This window comes from Silurus meridionalis, chromosome 29 (genome assembly GCF_014805685.1).
Source record: "Silurus meridionalis isolate SWU-2019-XX chromosome 29, ASM1480568v1, whole genome shotgun sequence".
Classification (NCBI taxonomy): Eukaryota; Metazoa; Chordata; class Actinopteri; order Siluriformes; family Siluridae; genus Silurus; species Silurus meridionalis.
Window position 1 is genome coordinate 8017945 of NC_060912.1, and position 25944 is coordinate 8043888.

The 25944-nt window shown below is 39.7% G+C and overlaps 1 protein-coding gene across 1 annotated transcript; it reads left to right on the forward strand.

Annotated features, from left to right (window-relative positions):
* Positions 1-235: 235 nt before the first annotated feature.
* On the forward strand, positions 236-17417 carry ube2ql1 (ubiquitin-conjugating enzyme E2Q family-like 1). The gene is made up of 3 exons (XM_046844203.1): positions 236-895; positions 1064-2032; positions 13474-17417. The coding sequence occupies exons 2-3, from the start codon at positions 1322-1324 to the stop codon at positions 13603-13605; spliced, it is 843 nt and encodes a 280-aa protein (XP_046700159.1). The 5' UTR covers positions 236-895; positions 1064-1321; the 3' UTR covers positions 13606-17417.
* The last annotated feature ends 8527 nt before the right edge of the window (positions 17418-25944 follow it).

The window sequence follows — 25944 nt, forward strand, 5'->3', positions numbered from 1 at the left end:
GCGGAACTCTGAGTTGTCCTGGTAACGTCAACGGAGTTCACGTAAAGCGTCTTGAATTGCCGCAAAGTGTCGTCAGGTTGAAAAATGAGGGAACAATAAGCGGGTATATCAAAACAAAAATAATTTTAAAAATAGAAATTAGGTTTTTTTTTTCGTAAGGAAAAAAAACTTTTTTGTTAGTCGTTTATTATTGGTAAATAATAATAATAAAAACGAAAAAAATTTTTTTTTTAAATTTTAATCCGCCGCCTTTTTATATAAAACTGTATACATTAAAATTGTAAACATTATACATTACTAACACGAACCGAACGAGCTAAATAAAAAAATAAACCCTTAAGGAATTTAAATGATCCAACTAACTTGGGAAAAAAAATCCCAGTATAATAAAATAGAAGAAAAGACAACGGTCGTAACCAAAAACAAGCCTACTCCCTACGCATGCGCACTATGTAGTACACAACGTGAAAGGAACAAAGTGCACAAGAGTCGGATTTCGAGGTGGATTGGGATACAGCCGGGCCAGCTGATGCATTGGAAAGCTCGACCCTCCTCCTCCCAGTCTTCACATTTCGCACACTAGACTTGATTATTCATTCCGCCCAGGTACAAGCGAGCAGTCGGGCAGTGCTGGTGCGTTTACGAGTGTGTGTGTGTGTGTGTGTGTGTGTGTATGTTTGTGTATGTGTGTGTGTGTGTGTGTGTGGGATAGAGAGAGAGAGAGAGAGAGAGGTTGTCCGACCGGTTTACTGCAAGCGACATTACAGATCTGCGTTCAAGTCTGATCACAGCAGATCGTATCTGGATTAACCCAGGAGGTGATCGGATCTATTTCAGACCTTAGATAATACTAATACTACTAATCTTAATAAGGAGAAGGAAAAGGGAGAACAAGGTAAGTAATGTATCTTCTGCTTTGATCAATGCTCATGTTTAGACAATGAGAAGGTCTGCATGCTCCTGCAGCCATAATAACCTGACGCACTGATCTTCCAAAAAAAACCAAATCAAGATCATCTACCATAACTATATTGACCGATCTTGTGTTGTGATTGCATTGCAGTCCTGTGAGATGATGCACTGAAAACAGGGGCTGCTCTCAGGCGCCCAGCGGTCATCATTCTCATCCTCAACCTCATCCTCATCACCATCCTCCTCCTCCTACCATCGCCTGCAGTGGTGAGCACAGATCCTGGTGCATTGTGGTCACAATCACGTAACCACCGGGAGAGCTGCGGAATCCCCTCTTTTCCTTTTTTTTTTTTTTTCTTCCCCTCTATCTCTGCCCCCCTTGAGATAAAAAAAAAACAAGGACACCACGATGGCGACTCTTCTGCGAAAGATCGGTCTGATCCGCTTGCACGATCGGGATACAGAAGATCCCAAGCACCACGCGAAAGGGACTAAGCAAGGGAATCAGAAAAACAGCACCAAGCACTGTCACGCGAACGAGACGAACATCTTGAGCACCCCCGAAATCAAGGCCAAGCGCTCGGACGTCAAAGACAAGGCTCCTGCCAAGGACAAGCCGAGCAAGGAGACCAAGGAGACCAAGGAGAGCAAAGAGAAGCAGCAGCAGACGGGAAGCGCGAAGTCGAGCGCGAGCTCCGTGCCGCCGCCGCCCCCTCCGCTCGCCCCCAACCGGCAGCACTGCGCGCAGGTGAGGACGCGGCGCCTCATGAAGGAGCTGCAGGAGATCCGGCGCCTTGGAGACGACTTCATCACGGTGGAGCTCGCCGACGACAATCTGTACGACTGGAACGTGAAGTTGCACCAGGTGGACAAGGACTCGGTGCTGTGGCAGGACATGAAGGAGACCAACACCGAGTACATCCTGCTGAACATCTCGTTCCCCGACAACTTTCCGTTCTCGCCGCCGTTCGTGCGCGTGCTCACGCCGCGGCTGGAGAACGGCTACGTGCTGGACGGCGGGGCGATCTGCATGGAGCTGCTGACGCCGCGCGGGTGGTCCAGCGCCTACACCGTGGAGGCCGTGATGAGGCAGTTCGCCGCCAGCCTCGTCAAAGGACAGGTGAGGAGCAATGACCTGCAAGAGCTTCCACTTCTGCATGCTCCAAAAAACAATTCACAAACTGATATGCATTTTTTTAAAATATCTGATGCGACTTAATATGATGCATATAAAAGGCTTTTTTTAACCCTAAATGCAGAGGTATGATTTTTAAGTTTTAGAATATCTATGTAGACTACATAAAGAAAACATGGCCTGTCTAAAAATAATAAATAGTTCATTTTCCCCTGTTTTTAATGTACAAAATGCAGAATACTGTCATTTCTATCACCAAAAGGAACAGGGATTGTGACTAGTCCTGTACTAGACATGAAATGTGCAGATGGATGTTTATATTTACTTTAGTATTCATTAAATATCACATTGATATATACTTAATTACCAAGTAATAGCAAGAAGAGGTGAAATAATATTGTGTGTTTTTGACATTCAGTAGAAATCAGTGATTGGTCAGTGTGAAGAAATTGATCAGTGATTGGTCAATGGGAGCAATGATGATCTGTTACTGGTTGTTGGGAACATTTGGAATGAGTGATTGAATGTTTCTGAACAACAGTAATCAGTGATTAGTCATTAGGAATGATGGTGATCAGTGATTGGTTGTTGAGAGCAATAGTAATCAGCGATTGGTCAATTGGGAACAATGATGATCAGTGATTGGTGGTTGGGAACAATGATGATCAGTGGATTGGTTGTTGGGAACAATGACGATCAGTGATTGGTTGTTGGAAACAATGATGATCAGTGATTGGTGGTTGGGAACAATTGGAGTCAGTGATTGGTCATCGGGAGCAATGATCAGTGATTGGTGGTTGAGAATAAAAGTAATCATTGATTGGTTGTTGGGAACAATATTAACCATTGGCCGTTGGGGGCAATGATAATCAATGATTGGTTGTGAAAAGCCATAGCAATTAGTGATTGGTCATTGGGAGCAATGGTGATCAGTGATTTGTTGTTAGGAACAATATTAACCAGTGATTGGCCATTTGGAGAAATGGTGATCACCGATTGGTTGTTGAGAGCGATAGTAATTAGCGATTGGCTGAAGCATTAAAGATCTAGTGGATATTTTTTGGGAACGGTATTAATCAGTGATTGGCCATTGCTAGCAATGGAGATCAGTGATTGGTTGTTGGAAACAATAGTAATCAGTGTTGTTTTTTGAAAGCCATATCTAGTGCAGGACAATCTCTAACGTCTACTCAAAAAGTCACGTGGCTTTTATTTTCTACATTATCCGGATAGAGGGATAAAAAAAACCTATCAGCATCACTAAGAAAACGATGTTGCAGGTTTGTAGATCGTACTGTTTTTGTTCGCATCCCACTGTCACGTGATGTGTTTCTTTGGATTCTTGCGAGTAAAGACAGAATTACATTGTTTATCCCAGCTGTCTTTAAGAGGAGGAAGGACAGAGTGTGCTTCGGCTCGTGTCTACACTGCATTGTTTATTCCATCTGCTATTGAGGGTTGTTTTAATACAGATGTGACCGTGCTTTAGATTTGTACCTCTATAAAATCATTCGAGGTGGATAATTGGGTGGGGGTTAAGGACCACTGATGTATCTTTTTAAAGCTTTACTCTAGAAAAGATCTCCTTAAGAGTGACACCCCAGGGACAAAGCATATATTGTTTCTAGAAGCTGAAGCTCCTCATTTTATAGGTGTTGCGACTACAAGCTCATTTACACCATCTGTCTTACTTAAGAAGACAAAGAGCAGCCATATTGCAGATTCACAGATTCAGTCGTTTCACAACTTCCCGGTTTTAAACCAAGCGAGTGATGAAAGATCTCCTTCGTTTTTTTAGGTCCAGCCCTGAGTAACCTGGATGATCTTGATCGACATGCATTGTATGCAATAGTCCTAATAGATCAATCAAGAATAACGTAATCAACATGACCCTGTATTCATTTGTTGTTTATGATGTTACATTTGAACTATTGATATTTCCTTATATTATAAGCATCTTGTTCACAGGATCCAGTGAATGCGCATATTTAATTATGTTAATTTTTAATACAGAGCATTAAGTCAAACTATCTTGTGCTCGTGTATAAAAAAAGCTCAAAAATATTAGGATGGGTGTAGAGTTTTTTTACTTCATGTATAATTACATGTCATATGAACAAATATATTGCTAGCTTGCTGCTTGAATATGTCAATTCAATTAACACTTTTTATTGATTGATTAATTATTATTTATTCATTTACATACTGCAGCTTTAATGCTACAGCGTGCAGATGGAGGATTTGTGCTGCACTGACTTTCGAAACGAATGCGACATGCATTTTGGAAGGCAGGCGAAAGATAGGGGGAAAGACGCTGACGTCTTTCTTTCAAGGTGTTAAAAAAAAAATTTATAACGCACGGCCTTCTCGCCTTCATTGCCTCAAGCATTCAAGGGCAATTACCAATCCAGACAGTGCTGACGCAACAGAGTCCTGCAGGAGCTAAAACAGAGATATGGCACTGCGTTTTTTTTTATTACAAAGGTTAATAATGAGCCTTTTTTTTTTTGCGCTTAATGACCTTTCTTCTGCAGACGTTATTTACAATAATTATACAAGAGCTTACCCTTTCTATGCTTGGCTTTGTTGTGTGGAATCTGTTGCTTTATTCTCCTAAACGAATCACGAAAACGACGCTGTGGTACGCCGAGCTCGTAAATATGATTATTTGTCTGGAGTCCTCGGTGGCTTTATGGCTTTGGGGTACAATTTGATGAATCTGATTGGATGCTGTAGAGCCCGAAGCTTTAATAGGGAATTTTCTGTCCTGCATGAGCGAGGGCTCTTTGATGATCAAAGGAAAAAAGAAAGCGGCGTTAGAATTCCGGAACAGAAAGTCGCCATTGATCTCGCGTTCGCTTGAAAGACAGCGGCGTAGCTTTGATTTTTCACGTCTTGTCGTTTCCGCACTTAGCCAAGACGGAACATGAAAAATTAGGGCGTAAGATTTTTCCTGAAAAGCATTAATACTATGGGTTTATTATCCTTCATTGTTTTTTGTCGACCCTCAGCACTTTGTTGATGTTTATATGAAAAGAATCAGAAGTTTTTAATGATTACAATTTTAAAATATAAGGACCGTATTTGGAAATGTATTCGCTTTCATCTGCACGTACTCAACATGGCTGAAACACACGTCCTGTATTCTATGCTACACCTCCATGTGGGGCGATACAGAGGTTAATAGAAGGGGTGGGATAGCACCATGTGACATCATGGCATGAAATGAGCACCATCACTGTCACTGTTCTAGACCATTAATACGTACTAACTAGGTTTCACTAAAATTAATATAAATTCCAACTTTTGCGTCTTTTTTCATCTATGTACTGGATTTATTCAATTTGTGAATGTATTCGCTTTGAGAAGCAGCTCATGACAACCATCACGATGACGCCATGATGAGCATGGTGCTTGCATGCCGTATAGTGGGGTTCTCTTTTAATCCTGCGGGGGCGTAAATAAAGTTATAACAGCTTTAAACAGTCACAGTCACCTATACTTCTGTCTTTCACATACACTATGTTAACAAAAGTATTGGGACACCTGACTTTCCCAGTTATATGTGCTTCTATTCGCAAAGTAGAAGGCTCACATTTGTATAGGAGGTCTTTGGATGTGGTAGCATGAAATGTTCCATACACTTGAGTTAGGAGACCCGAACCTGTTCCAGCATGACAATGTGTACAAAACAAACTCCATGAAGATGTGTTTTACATAGGTTGGAGTGGAAGATCTCCTGCTATAGAGCTATAAACCCTATTGAACACCTTTGGGATGAATTGGAACACTGACTGCACCCCAGGTCTCCTCAATACCTTGACTTTACTAAAACTGGTGTCTGAATGAGCACAACTCTCCACAAGCACACTCCAAAATCTAGAGGAACATCTTCCCAGAAGAGTGGAGGGTATTATAAGAGCGAAATGGGATTAAATGTGGAATGCGATGAGCAAAAAGCACATAACATACTTACGACCAGGTGTCCGCATACTTTCGGTAATATACTGTATAACAACACTTAAAAAAAAAAAAATTATTATGTGTTGCGTCCACCAACATGCAAGTTTCATTTTAGAACGAGCGCATTAATACCAACCCTTAGCTAGGTCTGTGGTCAGATCTGAATTCTGACCAATCAGATTTGCGAATTCAGCAGCACTAGGGCATAAGCAGCAAATCCCTGTACGCCCCAAGTAGGTTATATAACAACTGCAGCTTTACACAATGCATCTCCATGCATTGACCGATCTTTATTCAGAGGATTACCCGTCTGGGTTTTCTCAGAGGTGCTCGATACAAACCCGAACCAGCACTGGTGGTGCTGCAGGACATAAGCAGCAGCCAAACTTTGAACGATCCATTCCCATTATCATCTGCCTCTCACTACCTTGGCAAGATAGAGTTCTGTGTGGCTTGATTAAGGTTTAGCTAGACCTCTTTAATCCAGAAATCACAGGCTTTTGTGAGCAGAATCGGGATTCTCTCCTCTATGTGAGTGCACTGAGTTACTTCTGGGCCATTACACTCTGAGAGCCTGTAGCGATCGAGCTATTTCGGTCTCTTATATCAGAGCTGGCATGGGTACGACCCGGGCATCGCACATTGCTGTGCTGCCACACACAAGCACACACACACACTTTGTTAACTCATAAGCTTTGCACATCGATTAGTACAAGCTACAGAGTGCTGCTTAAAATATAATTGCTGTTCATTCCTTTCTGAACGCTGCTTTTGATCGTCTCGAGGGTCGTTCCCGAAGCAAAACTACTGAAGCTTTTTTTTAATCGCATCATTAAGGTGACATCTTGCAAAGGGTAAAAGCTTATAGATAAAAGCTTAAACATGGTGCTAGGTTTATCAGTAATGATGTAAATATGAAAAAAAGGCAAATGATTAAATAAAACCAGATGTACTTTCTTCAGGAAACTGTGTCCAGAAAGATGCAGCTCTACCTCTGCCATGTTAATCTATATTCTATGACTCTCACAACACGCCTTAGTAGTGAGACGTCATATTCACGTAGCAGCAGTGATGAAAACCGCTAACGAGGAGAAATCAATCTGCATATAAAATAACGGTCACAAACAATTGGTCACTTTCTAAACAATAAAAGCATAGCACGTATACAAATACTTAAATCGTTTTTTTTACCGATGCAAACGTTAAAAAAACGATGCATCATGACGAATGCCAACTTCGATGTGTCACATTGTTAACTTTTATGCCGATGCGAATCCACGAATCTTACCATCCCTAATATACATAAATAAACAGTTTTTACAATTCTTTCATGTTAGCCAATTACCGTAATTTCCGGACTATTAAGTGCACCCATATATAAGCCGCACCCACTGGATTTTACAAAGATTTTTATTATGAACATAAATAAGCCGTCTACACTGAAACTAATGAACTTTACACAGGCTTTAATGAAAGACAGTGTCTGTTACACGGCTTGTATCTAAACAGTAGCCTACAAAGAAAGTCATTGTTCACCGTCTTCCTCCTTCCTTTCACAACAATTTCTATCGGGAGTTTTTCTTTTGGCATCGTCGTGCGTTTAAAAATCATCATCGGTGAAGCTTTTCTCCCGATGCAGTGCAGCTCAGAACACAGGTGAAGTGTTTTTTCATGCCCGGTTGTTTTCAGCGTGACAAATGATTCGCATTTCCTGTAGACAGTCCGAGTGAGCGGCAGGTCAAACGTCAGAGGAACCTCATCCACATTATAAATATGGATGAGGTTCCTCTGACGTTTGACCTGCCGCTCACTCGGACTGTCTACAGGAAATGCGAATCATTTGTTGCTTCATTGTTTAAGCCGTGGGGTTCAAAGCGTGGGAAAAAAGTAGCGGCTTATAGTCCGAAAAATACGGTATATGCATCCCTTTCTAATTTCTAATTTCTTAGATTTTCTAAGCAGGGATGTAACTGTAAAATGTTACCCCAGCAATATAAAGGCAACTTTCTATTTGTTTCCTGGAACAACCAGACTTTAAAAAACTCTTTCTTTTTCGCAGAGAAAAGTCGATTTGGTGTCTTATTAGCAAAATCCTCCTCAGGTTTTTGTACTTGTACTTCCCTCTCATCTTTTATTCGTATTCATCTTTAACTTGGGCTTCAATCAATGAAACTCAGACGAGCCAAGGCAATGGAATCACGACTCGTTGTGTACCAGACGTCTGGGCTTTTACACATAGAGAACTCATAGAATCACAGATGTAGTGTCCTGCATTAGCGCTGGCATGGATCCAAGGTCGGACCTCGTGCGTCTCATCACTGCCATGTAACTGTCACAAACACTGAGTGGAATGTGTGTCTAATAAATCAAGTCTATTTGTCCCACTTAGACCGATTCATGCTGCGTAGTGTATATTTCCATACTTCTGCTGATTGATGAGACTGTTATTAACGTTGCTACCGTTTCATCGGCATGTCATCAAGTAGGTCATGTTATTGGATCAACATTCGCCTAATGTAATCAGCGCTGACCTACTCCTAATCCGGTTCAGACGAGAAACTGCGTGGCTCTGCAGTTCAGTTTAATAAATGCGAGACCAGGTCTGGGAACGTAAAACAGAATATTGTACTCATTTACTAAATATAAACGCAGTATTGAGTTCGGAACACTGTTACTAGCTAGCTAGCTAATGAAAATTCAGCAAGGTCGATGGCTATAAATAAAAAGTCTAAGGAACGTGTCTATATTTTTTAATGAATTCTGTCTGATGTTTCATCTCAAAATCTACATTTCGAAGGAAATATTTCAAGCCAGCTATGAGCTTGTTTTGCTGTTCAGTTTGATTGTGTGTATGAGTGTGGGATCAGATTCAGCAGTGGGATCCAGAAACATGTTCTGATTCGATATATGATGTTCGGATATAAATTGTAAATGGAACAGAAGTGTGTTGAGAAGAAACGATACATTTTTTCACAATTCCGATACTAAAACTCCATTTCATCATCATCATTTTTACTGATTTATCAGTACAATCATTTCATTAGTCTGTTTTCTTTTTTTTTTTCTTTCTTCTGACATCACAGCTAGCATAAAATCATCTCTCACATGTCCTAGCTGGATGTGACAATCAGGTGATTTGCATTGATTGTCAATTGTCGATATCATAGAGGATGCAGTGGAATTGGTGCGATTTAAGATTAATCGATTGTATCTTGTGGAGGTTTTCAACCCTTTGAGTTGCTCACTATTGTCATGGTAACTTGCTATTATTGATATTAATATTATCACTATAACTATAACTATGTAGGTTACTTCACCCGTACTGGATTGAATACACAAACCATGTAGTTAATTTAAAATAGAGCTAAACTCTATAAAATATAACTCCAGTAAAAGTGTCCCTTTAAACGTTCACTTGAGTAAATGACTTCAAATGTACTCAAGTATCCAAAGTTATATAATTTATTATGGCAATAATGTTCCGATTATCATTTATGTCACGAGACTTAATCAACTTATGTGAAAAGACTCAAATGTGACTCTCAGCATAACGATCTATTAATAGAATGATATTAATGAGTCAAAGACTGATTGATGTCTATTCAAATGATCATGAGCCCAAAACCTTTCAACTACTTAAAAAAATTGCACAATTAAGGCCATGGGTGTTGTGTTTTTTTCGTCATTTATTCATCTCAAAATGTTCTGCTTGCTGTTAAGCTGATAAATAGACACCACCAAGCGGCAAACAATACAAGTTTAAAACAGAGCATGTGCTCGACCCCTGATTGGTGGTTTGACCAGTTACGTTTTTAATTGCTCATAAGTACAAAAAAAAGATTTTGCAAACTGTAGTTGAGTAAAAATAAAGATAAAAGATAAAGTAGTTAAAGTAAAAGTCTCCCCGAATGAAAATACTTCAGTAAAGTAGTACAGATACTCAAAAAAAGCTACTTAATACAGTAATAAAATTACATTTATTCGTTACTGTACTTCCGTATACTTTTTTGAACTACAAGCAATTCAGTGACGCTTTATACTAAATTTTTTGCAGAATTCGATACAATTTCCAGGCCAGTATTTTTTGCTGAAACTCAATCGATATCAAAACTAACTATCCGATCTGTGTCATGTCCATAACATCCTGAAAAGAATCCTTGTATTCTCCATACCTTCCTACACTATGTGGGTCAGAGCAGTATTCAATATTTTACAAGGCGCACGCATTTCCAAGCTCGCTATTCATTACCGAGTGAAATCATTGCCCTTTATTGTGTTGCCTTTTTTAATAAATGATCGAGAACGGGGTCACATTTTCCACTGGCGTCGCTCTTACACCACTTTGTCTCTATTACACTTGGGGATCGGATTAAAACCGCGACATGGCAGCGTTTAGAATTACGCCTTAGAAGTAGCTTTTCTACCTTAAACTCTCCATTTATAAACCCCAATGACCTGTAAGACATTGTGTACTCTTTACTTAGACTTCAGTCACAAGTCAAACACCATCGATATCTACATTTACTGTAACGTTCTCATCTGGTTCACATTGGAGGAAAAGGGAAGGATGAGATGCAAAAGGGACGTTTAAAGGTACTCAGAGTGTCCGTGAGCAGGTGTAAGCCGAGAGTAGTGTTTTGCTTCAATGCTTATTCAAGTCAGGTGTTAAAAGGGGCCAGTGGCAGCAGATTAGTTTACTCGGGATCATTAGCTCTTCTCCATGACGATGTTCTGTTTAATTGGTAGACGATCTCAGCTGCAACATTTGCGGATACTTATTTATCCAAATAGATGGAAACGTTCGGGGCTTGCTCTAAGAGCACTAGGGTTAGTCTGTGTGAATATACACTATATAGACAAAGGTTTGTGGACATCTCATTCTACATTTAATCCCCATTTGCTCTTGTAATAACCTCCACTCTTCTGGGAAGATGTTTCACTAGAGTGTGGTTGTAAAGATTTGTGCTCAATCAGCCACAAGGTGTTCAATAGGGTTGAGGTCAGAGCCCTACATATAGCAGACCTGTCAAGATCTTCCACTCTAAACCATGTAAACCATATTTTCATGTAGCTGGCTTTGTGCACAGGAATACTGTCATGCTGGAACATTTGTGTACCTCCTACTTTGTGGTAGTTTAACGATGAACCATAGCGTCCTTTTTTTAAATCCGATTCTAGTTACATTTAGTGTTTGTGAAACAAGTTCGATCCTGGTATTGAATGCAAGAAAACAAGACCACCTCAGAAAAAAATCACCACAAAAAAAGCTCGCCGCTAATCCAGAATTAGCGAATCGCTACTAAGCTATTTAGCTGTGATGTAGGTGAATTTGTTAAGATAAATTCCAGTTAACCGTTGCATTTATAGTGCCAGAGGTCAAGTATCGATGTGCAGTATTGCTCAGGGGGGTGTTTAAAGGAATGACATCACACAAACAGGGTAACAAGACCCTCAACTGGAATCTGTAGTCTGGAAAGGAGTCAGATTCCTTTAAGATAAGATGAAATCACCTTTTGTTTTTGCTCTTTTTCACTCTGTCTCTCACTTTGTCTAACGGCAAATGTGTTGAAGTCTTTTTTATAGGGAGAAAAAATATATAGAAATTATAGGAATATAGGAATTATAATGGTTTGAACGTAAATTGTGGGTTTCGACTGGTAATTTGTTGCCTTTTATTGGAAGCATGTTACATATTAGATGGACAAAAATACAGGTTTTTTCGGACTATAGGTCGCTACTTGTTTCCCACGTTTTGAACCCTGCGGCTTAAACAACGAAGTGGCTTATTTATGAATTTTTCCTGTTTTTTTCCCGGTTTTACAAACTTCAAGCCAAAAAAACTGAGCCCCATAACATTAGACCAATGAAATTTCCGAACGGAAACGAAAAAACGCACCTTACCTGTGTTCTGAGCTGCACTGCATCGGGAGAAAAAAGGTTTTTTTTAAACGCACGACGATGCCAAAAGAAAAACTCCCGAGAGAAATAGTTGTGAAAGGAAGGCGGAAGACAGTGAACAATGACTTTCTTGGTCGGCTACTGTTTAGAAACAAGCCGTTGTAACGAGTTGAGTCTGGGTGAAGGGAGAGCTCGCTAACTCCAGTTGCAACAGAAATCATATAAGCACAGACAGGTTTCCAAAACTCGTGCTTTTTTATTTTTCTTGGCAACAGCGTTACGAGTTAGTCAAATAAACTTAGAAATCAGCATCAGAAAATAATAAGGACATATTCCTCGGTCTTGCACACATGCAGTAATAGCGGAAAAATGCAGCGGCAGGCTATTCCCAAAATGCCGCTCTGCTCTTAAAGGAGCCACAACATATTTCACCCATTACACCGTGTAACAGACACTGTCTTGCGTTAAAGCCTGTGTAAAGTTCATTAGTTTCAGTGTAGACACCTGCGGCTTATAGACAGGTGCGGCGTATTTATGTTCAAAATAAAAATCTTTGTCAAATTCAGTGGGTGCGGCTTATATATGGGTGTGCTTAATAGTCCGGAAATTACGGTACTAAAAAAGCTTTCAAAGTCAGTGTGTAAATTTGTCTATAAAGAAATATATAAAATCCTGTGAAAATTAATCGACACTTTTTGACCAATCAGAATCGAGAATTCAACTACGGCCCTAAGCAAACCTGTATATTTTACAGCATGTGAATGGTATACTGTGTCGGAATTGTGTCATTGTGGTATGTTTCGTGACAATATTTCGTCATATTTGGTCAGATCGTATCCTGCGCCTCGTAGTCTAGCGGATAGAAACAAATCGGTAAACTGGATCCAGACCGTGTCTGCTGTTCTTGTGTCTGCTGTTCTTGTGTTGTACAGCAAAATCCTGTGTGTTAAGTTTAAGGGGTTAGATTTATAAGAGTTGCTTGTTATTCATCCCATCCCTTGTTTCTGCAGTAGGAACGATTTATAATATAAGTCCTTTTAAATACCAGGTTTTGGGTTCTGAAGTGGCACAACTGAAAAGTGGTCAGTCTATCATCGGGAGATTATGTCCAGATCCTTTTCAGTAAACCGTGACAAAGAGCCAAGAGAGCAAAACTGGCTGCTTTTCAGGGTATTACGCTTTTTGTTCAGACACCTTTTCAATATAGTAGAACCTGAGTGACAAGAACGAAGAATATTACTTTTACAGGATTTGGCAGACAGAGCGACTTTCTGTCATATTTCATATATATATATATATAACTGAGCAAATATGGGATAATGGCTTCACTGAATGGCCCAGCGGTGGAAGATTGGCTCCCAACCTTCCACTCAGTAGACCGATGTTTAAACTACTGACTCGTTTTCTCCTCTGCTCGAGTGAGAGTAATTGAATAATCATAACCATGCATTCATGAATGTAAAAGGGGGTGGATAGCACTTTCAGGTGATTGTGAGATACAAAACTAAAGCATGGCTTTCCTATAACCAGCGTTTGTGTTGTTTCTTTTTCCGTCCTCTCCCCAGGGCCGGATCTGCAGGAAAGCGGGCAAGTCCAAGAAAGCCTTCAGTCGCAAGGAAGCCGAAGCCACGTTCAAGAGCCTCGTGAAGACCCACGAGAAGTACGGCTGGGTTTCTCCTCCCGTTTCCGACGGCTGAGAACTTACCGTCTCTACGTCATCCCCTTACCCTTCTCCACACAGCTTTCTCCAGTTTCTCCTCTCCAAACATCCTTTTTTTTTTTTAAAAAGAGGTATCATCTCACATCGTATGTCGATGACACTTCATTTGGTCGTCTGCCATTCCTCACTAAGGTGCCATGGACCACTCGCTCGCCGTGACATCACATTTAGGAACAATGAATGGATTCTACTGATGTGTCTGCTTGAAGGAAGTTTGAGTCTTGAGGAAGTCTTGGGGAAAGTAATTGGGACAGGCCCAAAACCCTCACGCTGACTCTGTACCTCTTTATCGCTCTATACCTCTATGTGTTTATCGGTGTGCTCACATCAATCCTTTTTTTCCTCCATTCTTCTTCTTCTTCGTTCACCATTTTGAAGATGATGACGCATTGCACTGAACGCCATCAGACTCATTTAAATTGCATTGTAACGATATTTAATAGCAAGGCAGATGGGTGCAGTACATTTAAGATCTGTTCTTCTGCGACTGCTATTTCTTTTTTTTCTTTTCATGGTTTCAATGCAACATGAAGATTGTAATTTATGTGGAGCTGTGCTCTCTCTTTCTCTTTCTCTCTCTCTCTCTCTATGCGCGTGGCTAAATTTAGACATCACTGTGTTGCATAGCTGGTGATCGATTTCTCGTGGAGATGATAACAAAAAAAAAAAAAAAAAAAACACTCGTTGCTTATGCAGAGGTACTGTAAAGATTAAAGAGTGGTAGTGAGCCATTCTTGCTAATCATTATGATCATTAGTATTATCCAATTTTTTTTTTCCACCCTCGGAGAAGACCAAAAGCTTTGACGATGTTGATACCAGATGGCAGAACTGAATGTCAGAGTCCCGAAGCACGAGTGTGCGTGCGGTGTGTACGCAGTAGGAGCAGATCCACGTCCGTGATGAGGTTTAAAAATGTGCATGAGCCTTTTATTTATTTATTTATTATTTATATTTTCTTTTCGTTCTTTTGCAAGAATCTGGTCAGGGTTTTTTTTTTCTTCTGAGCGAGACAATAGAAATAATACAATCGGAGACCGAATGTACCGGTGTGTGGTTATGCTGACAGTGAGACATGCCCCAGTTCTCAGTGCACAGGCGGCAAAATGTCTAACGACTCAGGCCTCAGCTTCAATCACATTAAAATAATCAGTCTGCGTCGTCTTTTTTTCTTCTTGTAACCGCAGACTGATAATAGAAGGCTAATTAAAATGGAGCGTAAGAGGAGGGGTTGTTTGTTCAGCAGTGTGTATTGGTATTTATTGACCGCCTCGACAAATACCAGCGTTAATTCTGAACGCAATCAGACACGACGTCTTTAGGAAGTACAGCATTTATAGGAACACTCTGGTTTTGCATATTAATATTTAGATCATTGGTTGATCACGTCAGTCAATTTTTGCTTCGTTTAACGGTTCCCTTTGTCACCCCCATTGCCGTTTGTCACCTGCTCGTAGTGGTGCTATTGGAAATCATGCCGCATTCGATTTACTTGAAGTTGATATGACTTGTTTCACTTTGGATTTGCATTTGAGATACAAAGTGGAGAAAAAAAGCCTCTAACGCCTTTAGCAGCCAGACAACATCTAAAATACACTTTTAGACAGAGGGTTTTCTTTGGTTTTTCAAGGCATGTCAGATGTCAGAAACGACTGACCCAACATTAAGCCTCACTTCATCACAATAGAGTGAATAGTCAGTCCAGCTCTCTCGTCATCTGCACACTGTATTCGAACATTATCAGATTAGATTAGATTAGATTAGATAAGATTAGATTCAACTTTATTGTCATTGTGCAGGGTACATGTACAGAGCCAATGAAATGCAGTATATGCAGTATTATACAAAAGTCTCAAATTAAAAAAATCTAAATACGCTGTTTTAGGTCTTAAATGATATTAAACGAGTCTTCATTATCCGACGTTCACGCTACCGCTACCCGCAGTCAGTACCGTGCAGTCAGTACCGTGCAGTCAGTACCGTGGCATTTTCTTTGTTTCACGAGTCCAAATATGACTCGATGTATTACGACTACAAATGAGACCAACATGCAACAGCCAATCAGCTTTCTGTTATAAGCACGAATCTCTCTTAGATTGTACCAAGGATTGGATTAAACGGATTACATTTTTCTAACTACGATGAAGTGCAAGTTTAGCGATACTCTGCGTGAACAAAATGAACGTGTGTGCATTTTTGACGTGATTTCAGGCTTGAATTTCATTCTCACCGGTCTTAAAAAGATCTTAAAAAATTGGCTTTGTGAAACCTGCAGAAACCCTGTTAAAAGATAAAACAGCAAATCATGAGTTGTTAAACAAAGGACATTTTGTACAGCACCAACCAAGAATCCATTAAGACATCACAGATATTTCCGTATAAACCTGCTGAAGGTGTTTGAGTTCTCCTTTTTAACGAGTTCTTCATACGAAGGATTGAGTGTGGAAGGAGCCAGCGTGTCTTTTACATCTCGTATTTCTTGGTTTATATGACTGCACGCTTTGCATCAGGCAAAAAGCCTGATTATAGCCTCCGGTGCATCGGGGGAACATTAAATGTCATGCGGGAAGCTGCTAATTAACATGACATTTGACCAAAAAAAAAAAAGAGAAAGGAAAGTAATTCTAGGCGGATAAATTCTAGACACTCCGAGCTTGACGATGCCCTTTCAGGCAGCGTGATGCAGGTTCAGAACGTGACTCAGAACGTCGACGCGTCGGATCGTCGCCCAAGTGCACGGGCTCTCAAAATGATTCAGTTCAGGCCTGTCGTGTCGAGACAAGATCTGAGCCCAGATGTGTTTTCTTTTTTTTTTTTTATTGTTTGTTCATGTCAAGGCAAAGCTCGAGGATTCAGAATCAGAAATGAAAGTGTTGGTTCTTGCTCACAATTTTTTTGGTTTGTTTTTCTAGCATAATTTACAAAATGCAACAAACTGGATATGTACAAGTGCATTAAAGCAATTCGAAGTCATTGCCTTTAATTTGTGGATTTTGACTTAACGATGTGTGTATCGCAGCAGGGATTCGAAGCATCATTACGCTACTCGTGCGTCCCGACTTACTCCAGCCTTTTTTTCTCTCAAAATCCGGTACAAAAAAAACATCTCGTCCACGCTCTTGGTCTTCTCCAGTCTCCGTTTGGACAGTCCTTCTTTTTTGAAAAAGTGCTCGTGTGTGTATACCTTACGGATTTAGCGAGAGGAGATACTATAAACAATGACTAATTAACGCGATATCTCGAACGTGGATGTTTGCCGGCTTTAAGAGCATTCTTTTGTGATATAGCCTAGACTGGTAGATTGCAGACACTAACTGAGTTAAATGTCCAAACAAGTGAGATGACAATTGTATTATATCTGCATGTGGTCTGTGATTGTTTAGCTAGCGTTTTTTTTTTAGAGAAAAGGCAGAAAAATATGGAGAAAATATGAAAAAAAAAGAATTATTTTCCCTGTTATTGTCCTTTTTTGTTTGTTTGTTTGTTTTCATTAATGTCTAAAACGTCAGATTGTGTTATATGAATGTTTTGTGTTTTAATTTATTTGTGGTTTGCCAAAATGACGATTCGGAAGCATGTTGCAGGTATTGTCACTGATTCCAAAAAAAAAAAGATAAGAATTGAAGGAAGCGCCTGATTCGGTGTAGTGATCTCAGGCTCCAGCGTGGAAGAATGAAACCGAGGGACGAATTGTTCTTTTCAAGACTGCACAAGCGACATCACAGGACACGATGGGAACAAAACCAAACAGGAATGTGCAATAAATGCTGTAGGCTTATTCAAACCTGCACCTCTGTTTTGTGTTTGTGTTGATTCGTCCTGATCGTTCAGCACTGGTCAGTAGAATTTTGTGGTAGACCTTTACAAGGTCTTGCATCTGTGATATTGGTTCTACACACTTCAAATGTTCAGGATTGTGCTTATGCTCACTGATAAATCCTGGAGTCCATGATCGCAGTGATATTTAGTCATAGGTTGGCGCAAAACGCAAGCTAACACTTCATACTCAACTTGACCGATATGCTAGTCAGATCAATCTTTAATACACAGTAAATAAAAAACAGTTAACATATATTTATTTATTTATATTTTTTTGCTACGCTGAGATAAAGTAAACCATGATTTCTAATCACCGTTACTTAAACTAGTCCTGTAGCTAAAAAATGCTAGCTAGCAAGATATATTAGTCAGCTTATTCTTTAATACAAAAAGTTTTAAAATAATACAAATTATAACCCATCAGATATGCTTACATATATCACTCAGACTAATTCTGTAGCTAAGTTATATCGCTAGCCAGTATGTGCCACATCCTAGATAACTAGCATGAGTTAAGTAGCTTGCTAGCAATATATATTAGCCAGGTGATTCTTTAATGCGAAGAAAGTTTTATATCATATAAATAATGTCAATCATAAACAATATACATAAAACTTTATCTAAGAGGTTGTATATGGCACACGCTAGGTAGCTAGTGGTAGTTTGCTAGCTAGCTAGCATTGTTTATTAATCAGATTATATTTCTGCAATACAAATAAAATTCGAATTTTATATAAACCATAAACCATCACTTCGGTGTACTTTTGTGTTCAAAACTAAATAAGCTGTATAACTACTAACTGCTTAGCTTGTAGCTATTATTTTTAGTCATGTGTTTAAGCTAATGCAACATTGCTCATTGGCAGTGTAGGATAATGTTAATAAGCTGGTTAGCTAACTGTGCTGCTCTGGGTCACTTTTTACTGGAGCTGTGAAAATTATATATGAGGTAAATAAACATTTGTTTATTTGTTTATTTATTTTAAGATTTCGTGTGGAGAAACTGAGCATCACCATGAAAATCATCAAAAAAGTCACTTTCAGAATTCAAGCTAATGCCACTGACCCCTAAAACTGGTTCACTTTTGTGTTTTTTTGCATATATATTTTATTTGATTTTTAATATCAGATGGCACAGATGCTCTACAAGAGCCGTTTGGTAGAATGTGTTCCTGTTCAGCTTTCATCAGAATGGCTTTTGGAAAGAAAATGTTGCTTGAATCTATAAGTGGCTACACAGATGTATTATGACAGAGAAATAAAATATTGTCACTGCAGACACAGAATAACACATCCCACAGGAAAAAAACAGTGAAAAAATCATTTTGTGATTAATCAGAGATCTTCGTAGTTAATAGTTTGAGGAAGTACACTAATAGTAATTCACTATACTAATTCACTTATGCCTCATGTTGTGCCTCATGTCGGAGCAGAGTGGGAGTTTCACCAAAAACAGAGTAGTATCTTAGATTTCAATATTCCTTGATGTTCTCGATTGTTCTTGTGGTTTTACTCAATCAGTTCAAATTGAAGACTATTATGAAGTCCATCATGGCTGTCTGATATTTTCATGTAATCACAATATTTTACACACACACAAATAAAAAACCCACCCTGGAATGAAATGGGAAGGCTGATCTTAAATCCATAAAATATCCTTTAATCGTATTTCATTTGGCAGGAACGAAGAAAAGCGCCATCTGCTTTTCAGTCTGTCTTTTCTTTTCTTTTCCTTTTTTTTTTTTTTTTGTTTTTTTTTAGTTTTTAGAACAAGAATCTATGTTTAAGGGATAAATTTAACATATCAAACATCTCAGATGCCTTTTTAAAGGAGTACTCAAAGGTGATTTCTTTATAATCTGACCAAAGCATGTGCGCAACCAGAGTCTGAATCTGCAGAACTTTCCACGTGTAAATTTTGACATAACTTTCAGACTATGGTGAAACACACTAGCAAGAAGTGTGTATGTTGGAGTAGGTCATATATTGTATCTTTATCTCTTTATTTATGAGTTTCGTGGCAGAAATTCCCGTAATTGAGCACAACCTTGGTTTTGTTGATTCCTTGCACGTGGAAATGAAGAGTCAGGGATGGGCAATAACTTGCTTGCTGCCAAATGCTGTGCCAGAGGAAAATTGTAATTTTACTAGTCATGGGTGTGTTGTTCGGAAACAAGAGCGTTAACCTCAAGCTTTGTCCAACGTAAAAAAAAAATAAATAAAAAAAAAGCTTTGTGAGGTTGCTTTTATTTCCAAACACAAATGGGAAATAAAAAATGTCATTTTGGCATTAAAAAAAAAATTATAATAATAATTTTATGTTTTACTGCGGTGTATAAAGATAATTTTCGCACTGTTGGGGGAACGTTGTGTCTTGTGCTCAGATATCGTGCCAAGAAGCATCAAGTGAAAGCAGTAAACAAACAACGCTGGGCACCAGGACGGCAGTAAATAATGCACTTCCCTCTTATCCGCTCGTCCTCTGAAGGTTATTCCTTCTCTGACCAGACAAAACGAAGCACGACAAAGCCAAACAAAACCAGCGCTCATTAAGCCAGCGGGCGTGTTTCGGGTATTAATGGCCCAGGGTGGCGCTGATTAGATTTGCAGCACTGGCGTGCGGTGTGAGGTTGATTTCTGCCTGACCCTTCGGCTGATGGAACGGCGTGAAATAGAGCAAGAGGACGCGCTTTAGGGCAGGTGGTTTAATGCTAACAATAATAATATAATTATAACTATGTAATAACTCTGATAACAACGATACATATTCATATTCTTCAGCTGCTTCCTCATTTAAATATAAGAACATCATCACAGAAGCTCACGGTTTCTCTATCACGGTAATGAAGGCGAACCTGATAAATACACAGGAACAGAAATGTGGGGAGAAATAGATGGAATTATAAATCGTTGCTACTTATGCTATATATATATATATATATATATATATATATATATATATATATATATATATATATATATATATATATATAGATGGGATGTCTTTGGATGCAGTAGTATAAAATATTCCCCTCACTTGAACTTGGAGACCCATACCTGCTCCAGCATGACATTGAAGATATGCTTCACATGGGTTCGAGTGGAAGATCTTGAGTGGCCTGCTTTAGAGCTCTGACCTCAACCCTACTGAACACTTGTGGCTTTGGAAGGCCTTCTCACATCAACCTGCATCAGGACCTGACATTACTAACACCATTCTGGCTGAATGAGCATAAATTCTCCACAAACACACTCTAAAAGCTAGTGGAACATCTTCCCAGAAGTGAGGAAAAAGCACATGAACCTAATGGTCAGGTATCCACAAACGTTTGACCATGTAGCGTATAAGACGTTCAAAGCACTTTGGTTTGTGAAAAGATTTTTCTATTGTAGCAGCTGGAAGCAAAGATTTAAGTTTTTCTGCCACAGTAAAGTCTTTAGAATAGGGGATTGTATGACCCAAAGTGGTGCATGTTGAAGAGGAGTTGAGGGGAATGACTGCTGTTAGGGAAGAAAATCATTTTGATCTAAAAACAGATATTTTATATATATATTTAATATTTAATTGTATGATCCAGTAACACAGAAGAAGCAGTATAATGTCCTATTGTGCTGCAGCAGAGAAGTGTGTGTGTGGAATAAATGTTCTGTATAGACCTGTGTCTATGGCTGGCTGATTAGGTAAGCATCTCTCTCTCTCTCTCTCTCTCTCTCTCTCTCTCTCTCTCTCTGTCATATTTCGCCAGCTCCAGCCAAGCTTGCAACAAGCAGCATGAATATTTCAGTGCTCTTGCATCAACACCGGACTGTAGCAGATTGTGACTGACTATAAATGTTTTATGGCACAGCACACATGAGGACAAAATGTATTTTTGGACATTTCTTTTTCGAAAGCTCAGTAGGGAAGCAGACACACACATACATATACACACACACACACATACATTTATCTCTCCCTCCTTCTCTCTATCTATTTCTCTCTCTCTCACTGTGTGTCACTCTCTCTCACTTGTCCTGCTGTCTCTTGCAGGCGGATCACACTGAAGGTGATTCCTCTCTTTCCTCTCCCGCAGGAATGGAGTGATTTATGTAATGGTCTGTTGTTAGAGGGGGGAAAGGACAGAGCAGAGAGAGAGAGTCAGATAGGGAATTACCACCAGGTTGCTGGCTTCAATACAGAACCCAGGCTAAGACCTCTGAGAAAGAGAGAGAGAGAATATTACAGCATTAAGTACGTATACACGTAGCACAGAGGACACCTTTTCTATTATTCAGTACACACAGGGATTAGAGATGACTCAAATACATTTTCATATTCCTAATTACCTGATTGCTTCAGTATGTTGTTATGTGTAGTATGCACTGTATAGACAGCGGATCATCCATATGTTTGATTTGGCACGTTTTTACACTGGATGCCCTTCCTAACACAACCCTCCCCATTTATCCGGGCTTGGGACTTGCACTAAGAGTGGCTGGGGTTGGTTCCCTGACCAGGGGATCAAACCCGGAGCGCAGCGGTGAGAGCGCCCCGTCCTAACCACTAGACCACCAGGCCCCATTTGCTGTTATGCAATGTGGTATCAAAAAGTTGCAAGATTCGCTCTTATTTATCTACGTTTATAAACTGTCACCTTCAAAACAGTCCCCTTGCACAGAAATACAGCGCTCCCAGCGTTCCTGCCACTTCTGGAATACGTCCTAAAAAGTCTATTTTTTTTTTAAATGTGTCAAGCACCTTCTGCTATTTTTGCTGGATCTCTGAAAAGGTGTCAAAATGGAGACCCTTGAGCGGCATTTTCGGGACGAGGGCGAAGTGCGCAAGAGCCTAATCTGGCGTGTGTCCGGAAGTGAGATTGTGTTGTTTCTGGCAAAATAAACTCGTGTGAAGAGAGCTCGGTGACAGAGTGGACACATGGTCAGAATAGCAGCAGTTGCACAGCTAACAATGTAAACAGGACAAAGTCTTTTGGCACACTGGCTTATGAAGTTTGGTGCTCCCTGTGACTGTGCATGAAGTCTTGTGCTGCCATCTGTTAGCATGTTACAAAACTAGAAATGTTTTACCACCTCATGATAACCTTCATTCTTCTGAAATTTTACCACTAGATTTTGGAGTGTGCTTGTGAAGATTTATGCTCATTCAGCCACAAGGGTGTTGGTAAAGTCAGGTACTGATGTTTGTGAGGCCACTCGAGATCTTCCACTCCAACCCATATACACCATATTTTCAGGGAGCTGGCTTTGTGCACAGGGGCATTGTCATGCTGGAACATGTTTGGATTTCCTAATCAAATCAAAAGAAAGTTTAATACTAGTAACACATTCAAAAAAACATGTACATTTGTGCGCCTCCAACAAAAAATGTAAGTGTCCAATGAAGGAGCAGTGGTAAACCGCCAGAGGGGTCATGAGCGGCCAAGGTTCATTAATGCACGTGGGTAGAGAAGGCTAGTCTGTGTGGTCCGATCCAACAGACAAGCTCCTGTAGTGGACATTGTTGAAGAAGTTAAAGCTGGTAATGTTCAATGGGTCAAAACTGTTTGGCAGCAAAAGAAGAACCAACACAATATTAGGCAGCCATGTTGTGTCTGATTGGTATAAATCCACACCTTCTGATCATATGGCATAAAATCTTGGGCATATAAACTGCATGAACTAATAGACAAACGATTAATAGCCATGGTGTTGGCTAATGCCATACAAAAAGCCATGTTTCCTCTCAGTAATCTGCCATGGCTACTGAAATGATTTTCCCTTAGTCACCATTGTTGTGGATTTTGCCTCAGAGGCTATTATCATTTAAGACGTTCCTCTTTGAGTGTTTTGAGATCTACACTGTGGGAAGTTGCACTTATGATGACTAGTAAATATGGTAAATAGAGTGGCCATGACACCACAGAGAAATCTGTGATTGGGTCTCACAGAGTGATTAATGATTGATAGATAGATAGATAGAGAGAGAGAGAGAGAGAGAGAGAGAGAGAGAGAGAACAAATGTAAGGTCAAAAAAAAACAAATGTCCATATGCCATCCTCCTCTTGGCAGCCAAAAGCTGTGGTAAAGGTCAAGAGGACGACATTAAAAAATCCCTGAATATGAAATAAAAAAAAAGGGAGGAAAGACAATCAGGACATGCTCCTGTAGCACTCGAGCCAAACAGTGACTAATTATTTTTATATTGTGAGGTGATTTCTAGTCTGGAACAGACCAGAAACACTAAGCCTATCTATTACCACTGCACCTGTTACATATTTAATACAAGTAACTGATGCAAAGCTGTCAACTTGCTCAGGTTTCAGAAGACGACATCGCACAAATGAGTGCGTTTAAATATTTCCTGGAATAATGTAAGAAAACCCCGTTAGCATGCAAGTAATAGTAATACATCAAGAAAATCCTAATAAAGCCTTAACATTACGCTAGTTTTAGGTTTTCGCTGTAGATACACTATATTGACAAAAGTACGTGGACAACTGACCATGTGCTTTTTGAACATCCTGTTCCACATTTAGTCCCCTTTTCCTGTTAAAATGATCTCCACTTATCTGGGAAGATATTCCACTAGATTTAATTGTGGTCTCATAAAGATTTGGGTTCATTCAGCCACAAGGGTTTTTAGTAAAGTCAGGTCCTAAAGTAGGGTGAGAAGGTCACCATTCCAACTCATCCCAGACCACTCAAGCTCTTCCACTCCATTGTCATGGTTTGTGGTTACAGTCTAAAGAAGAACCACATATACCTCTAAAAGTCTGGTGTTTAAAAAAATTCTGTCCATTAAGTCTATCTGAAGATACAATGCACACGAGACAAAGTGGAAGAACATTCATTAGTACATGGTGATGTGCTAATCAGAGTAGAAGCCAGGAGAAAAAAACCATGGCAACACCGTGACCCTTAGCCTAGATTAAAATAGAGGAATTCTTTCCTCACTCGCTCTTTCGCTGTACAAGGACCTCGCAGGGAAGCTTTTTTTATTGCCTGCAGCAATGGCCTCCATTAGCGACTATAATCCATTTGTTTATCAGTTTTACTCGTATATACAAGAGAATGTACAAGCACTGTTTTCGTAATAGTTCTAATTTTCAACATTAGAATAAATGTAATAGTATTATAATAGTAAATGTATAGTATTTTTTTTTTTTTACATTTCTTTTCGTTTTCATTTCATTCCCTCTGTGTAAGGTGTCGGAATGTGGATTAGAAGGTCGCAAGTTCAAATCCCAGCATCACGAAACTGCCACTGCTGAGCCCTTGAGCAAGGCACTTAATCCTCAATCGATCGAAAAAAATGAGGAAACTGTCGCTCTGGAAAATGGTGTCAGCCAAATATAATTTTATATTGATCAGACATTATTTTATGACCACTGACAGGTGAAGTGAACAACAAATTATCTCTTCATCATGGCACCTGTTAGTGGGTGGAATTTATTAGGCAGTATGCGAACATTTTGTTCTCAAAGTTGACGTGTTAGAAGCAGGAAAAATCTGCAAACGTAAGGATTTGAGTTAATTTGACAACGGCCAAATTGTGACGTCTAGACGACCGGGTCAGAGCATCTCCAAAACTACAGCTCTTGTGGGATGTTCCTGGTCTGTAGTGGTCAGTATCTATGAAAAGTACTCCAAGGAAGAAACAGTGGTGAACCGGCGACAGGGTTGTGTGCGGCCGAGACTCATTGATGCAGCGAAGGCTGGTCCGTGTGGTCCGATCCAACAGACAAGCTCCTGTGGCTCAAATTGCTGAAGTAGTTCATGCTGTTACTGATCAACAAGAAAAGACTGTTTGGAAAGAAGTCTCCAGTGTCAAAGCTGGTGTCCTCACCAAGAATAGCTTCATTGTTTTCCAGCAACATAACAAGCTCAAGATCAAACTTGGGGATTCTGGAGTTATGGGGCAGCAACACCACACTTGTCTCACCAAGATATTCTTTTATGATTTTTAAGAAGCATGATATCTTGCTGAAGAAAGGCTCCTGATAAAGATCTGGAGATTTTTTTTTAAATCATGAACTTCCCACCAGAGAGCTTCGGGTTTTTATACTGTCTGACAGAAGTGGAATTAGATTTGGCCTCCTGCTTTCATAGCGCATTCACCTCAAGTTTTGACATGTTCTACATTCAGAGATGCTTTTCTGCTCACCACAATTGTAAATAGTGGTCATCCAGTCAGCTGTTGTATGGTAACAAAATCCCAGGAGTTCAGCATTTTCCGAGACGAGTTTTCGAAACCAGAAACCTCCAACGGTCTTACACCGATCATCTCAAGATGATTGTATTATTATTTCACATTGGGCTGCTGAGACGTGAGTAGCCAGTTGCATAATGGCATCCCATTCCTCCTCGCTATGCTTAGCTAGGCTAATTAATATGAGTTCACATTAGGGATCGTGTAATAAAAAGGTTTCTGATACGTGATTGGCTGATTGTATAAATGCACAAATCAGCAGATATTTCTAATAAACTGGCAACAGGTTGTACCCTCTGTATACATTATT

What these genes read in the sequence shown, in the direction of transcription:
- ube2ql1 (XM_046844203.1), top strand. Translation starts at nt 1,322, where the DNA reads ATGGCGACTCTTCTGCGAAAGATCGGTCTGATCCGCTTGCACGATCGG. An exon ending in CCAGCCTCGTCAAAGGACAG is followed by an intron (nt 2,033 to 13,473) that starts GTGAGGAGCAAT and finishes TCCTCTCCCCAG; the next exon opens with GGCCGGATCTGCAGGAAAGC.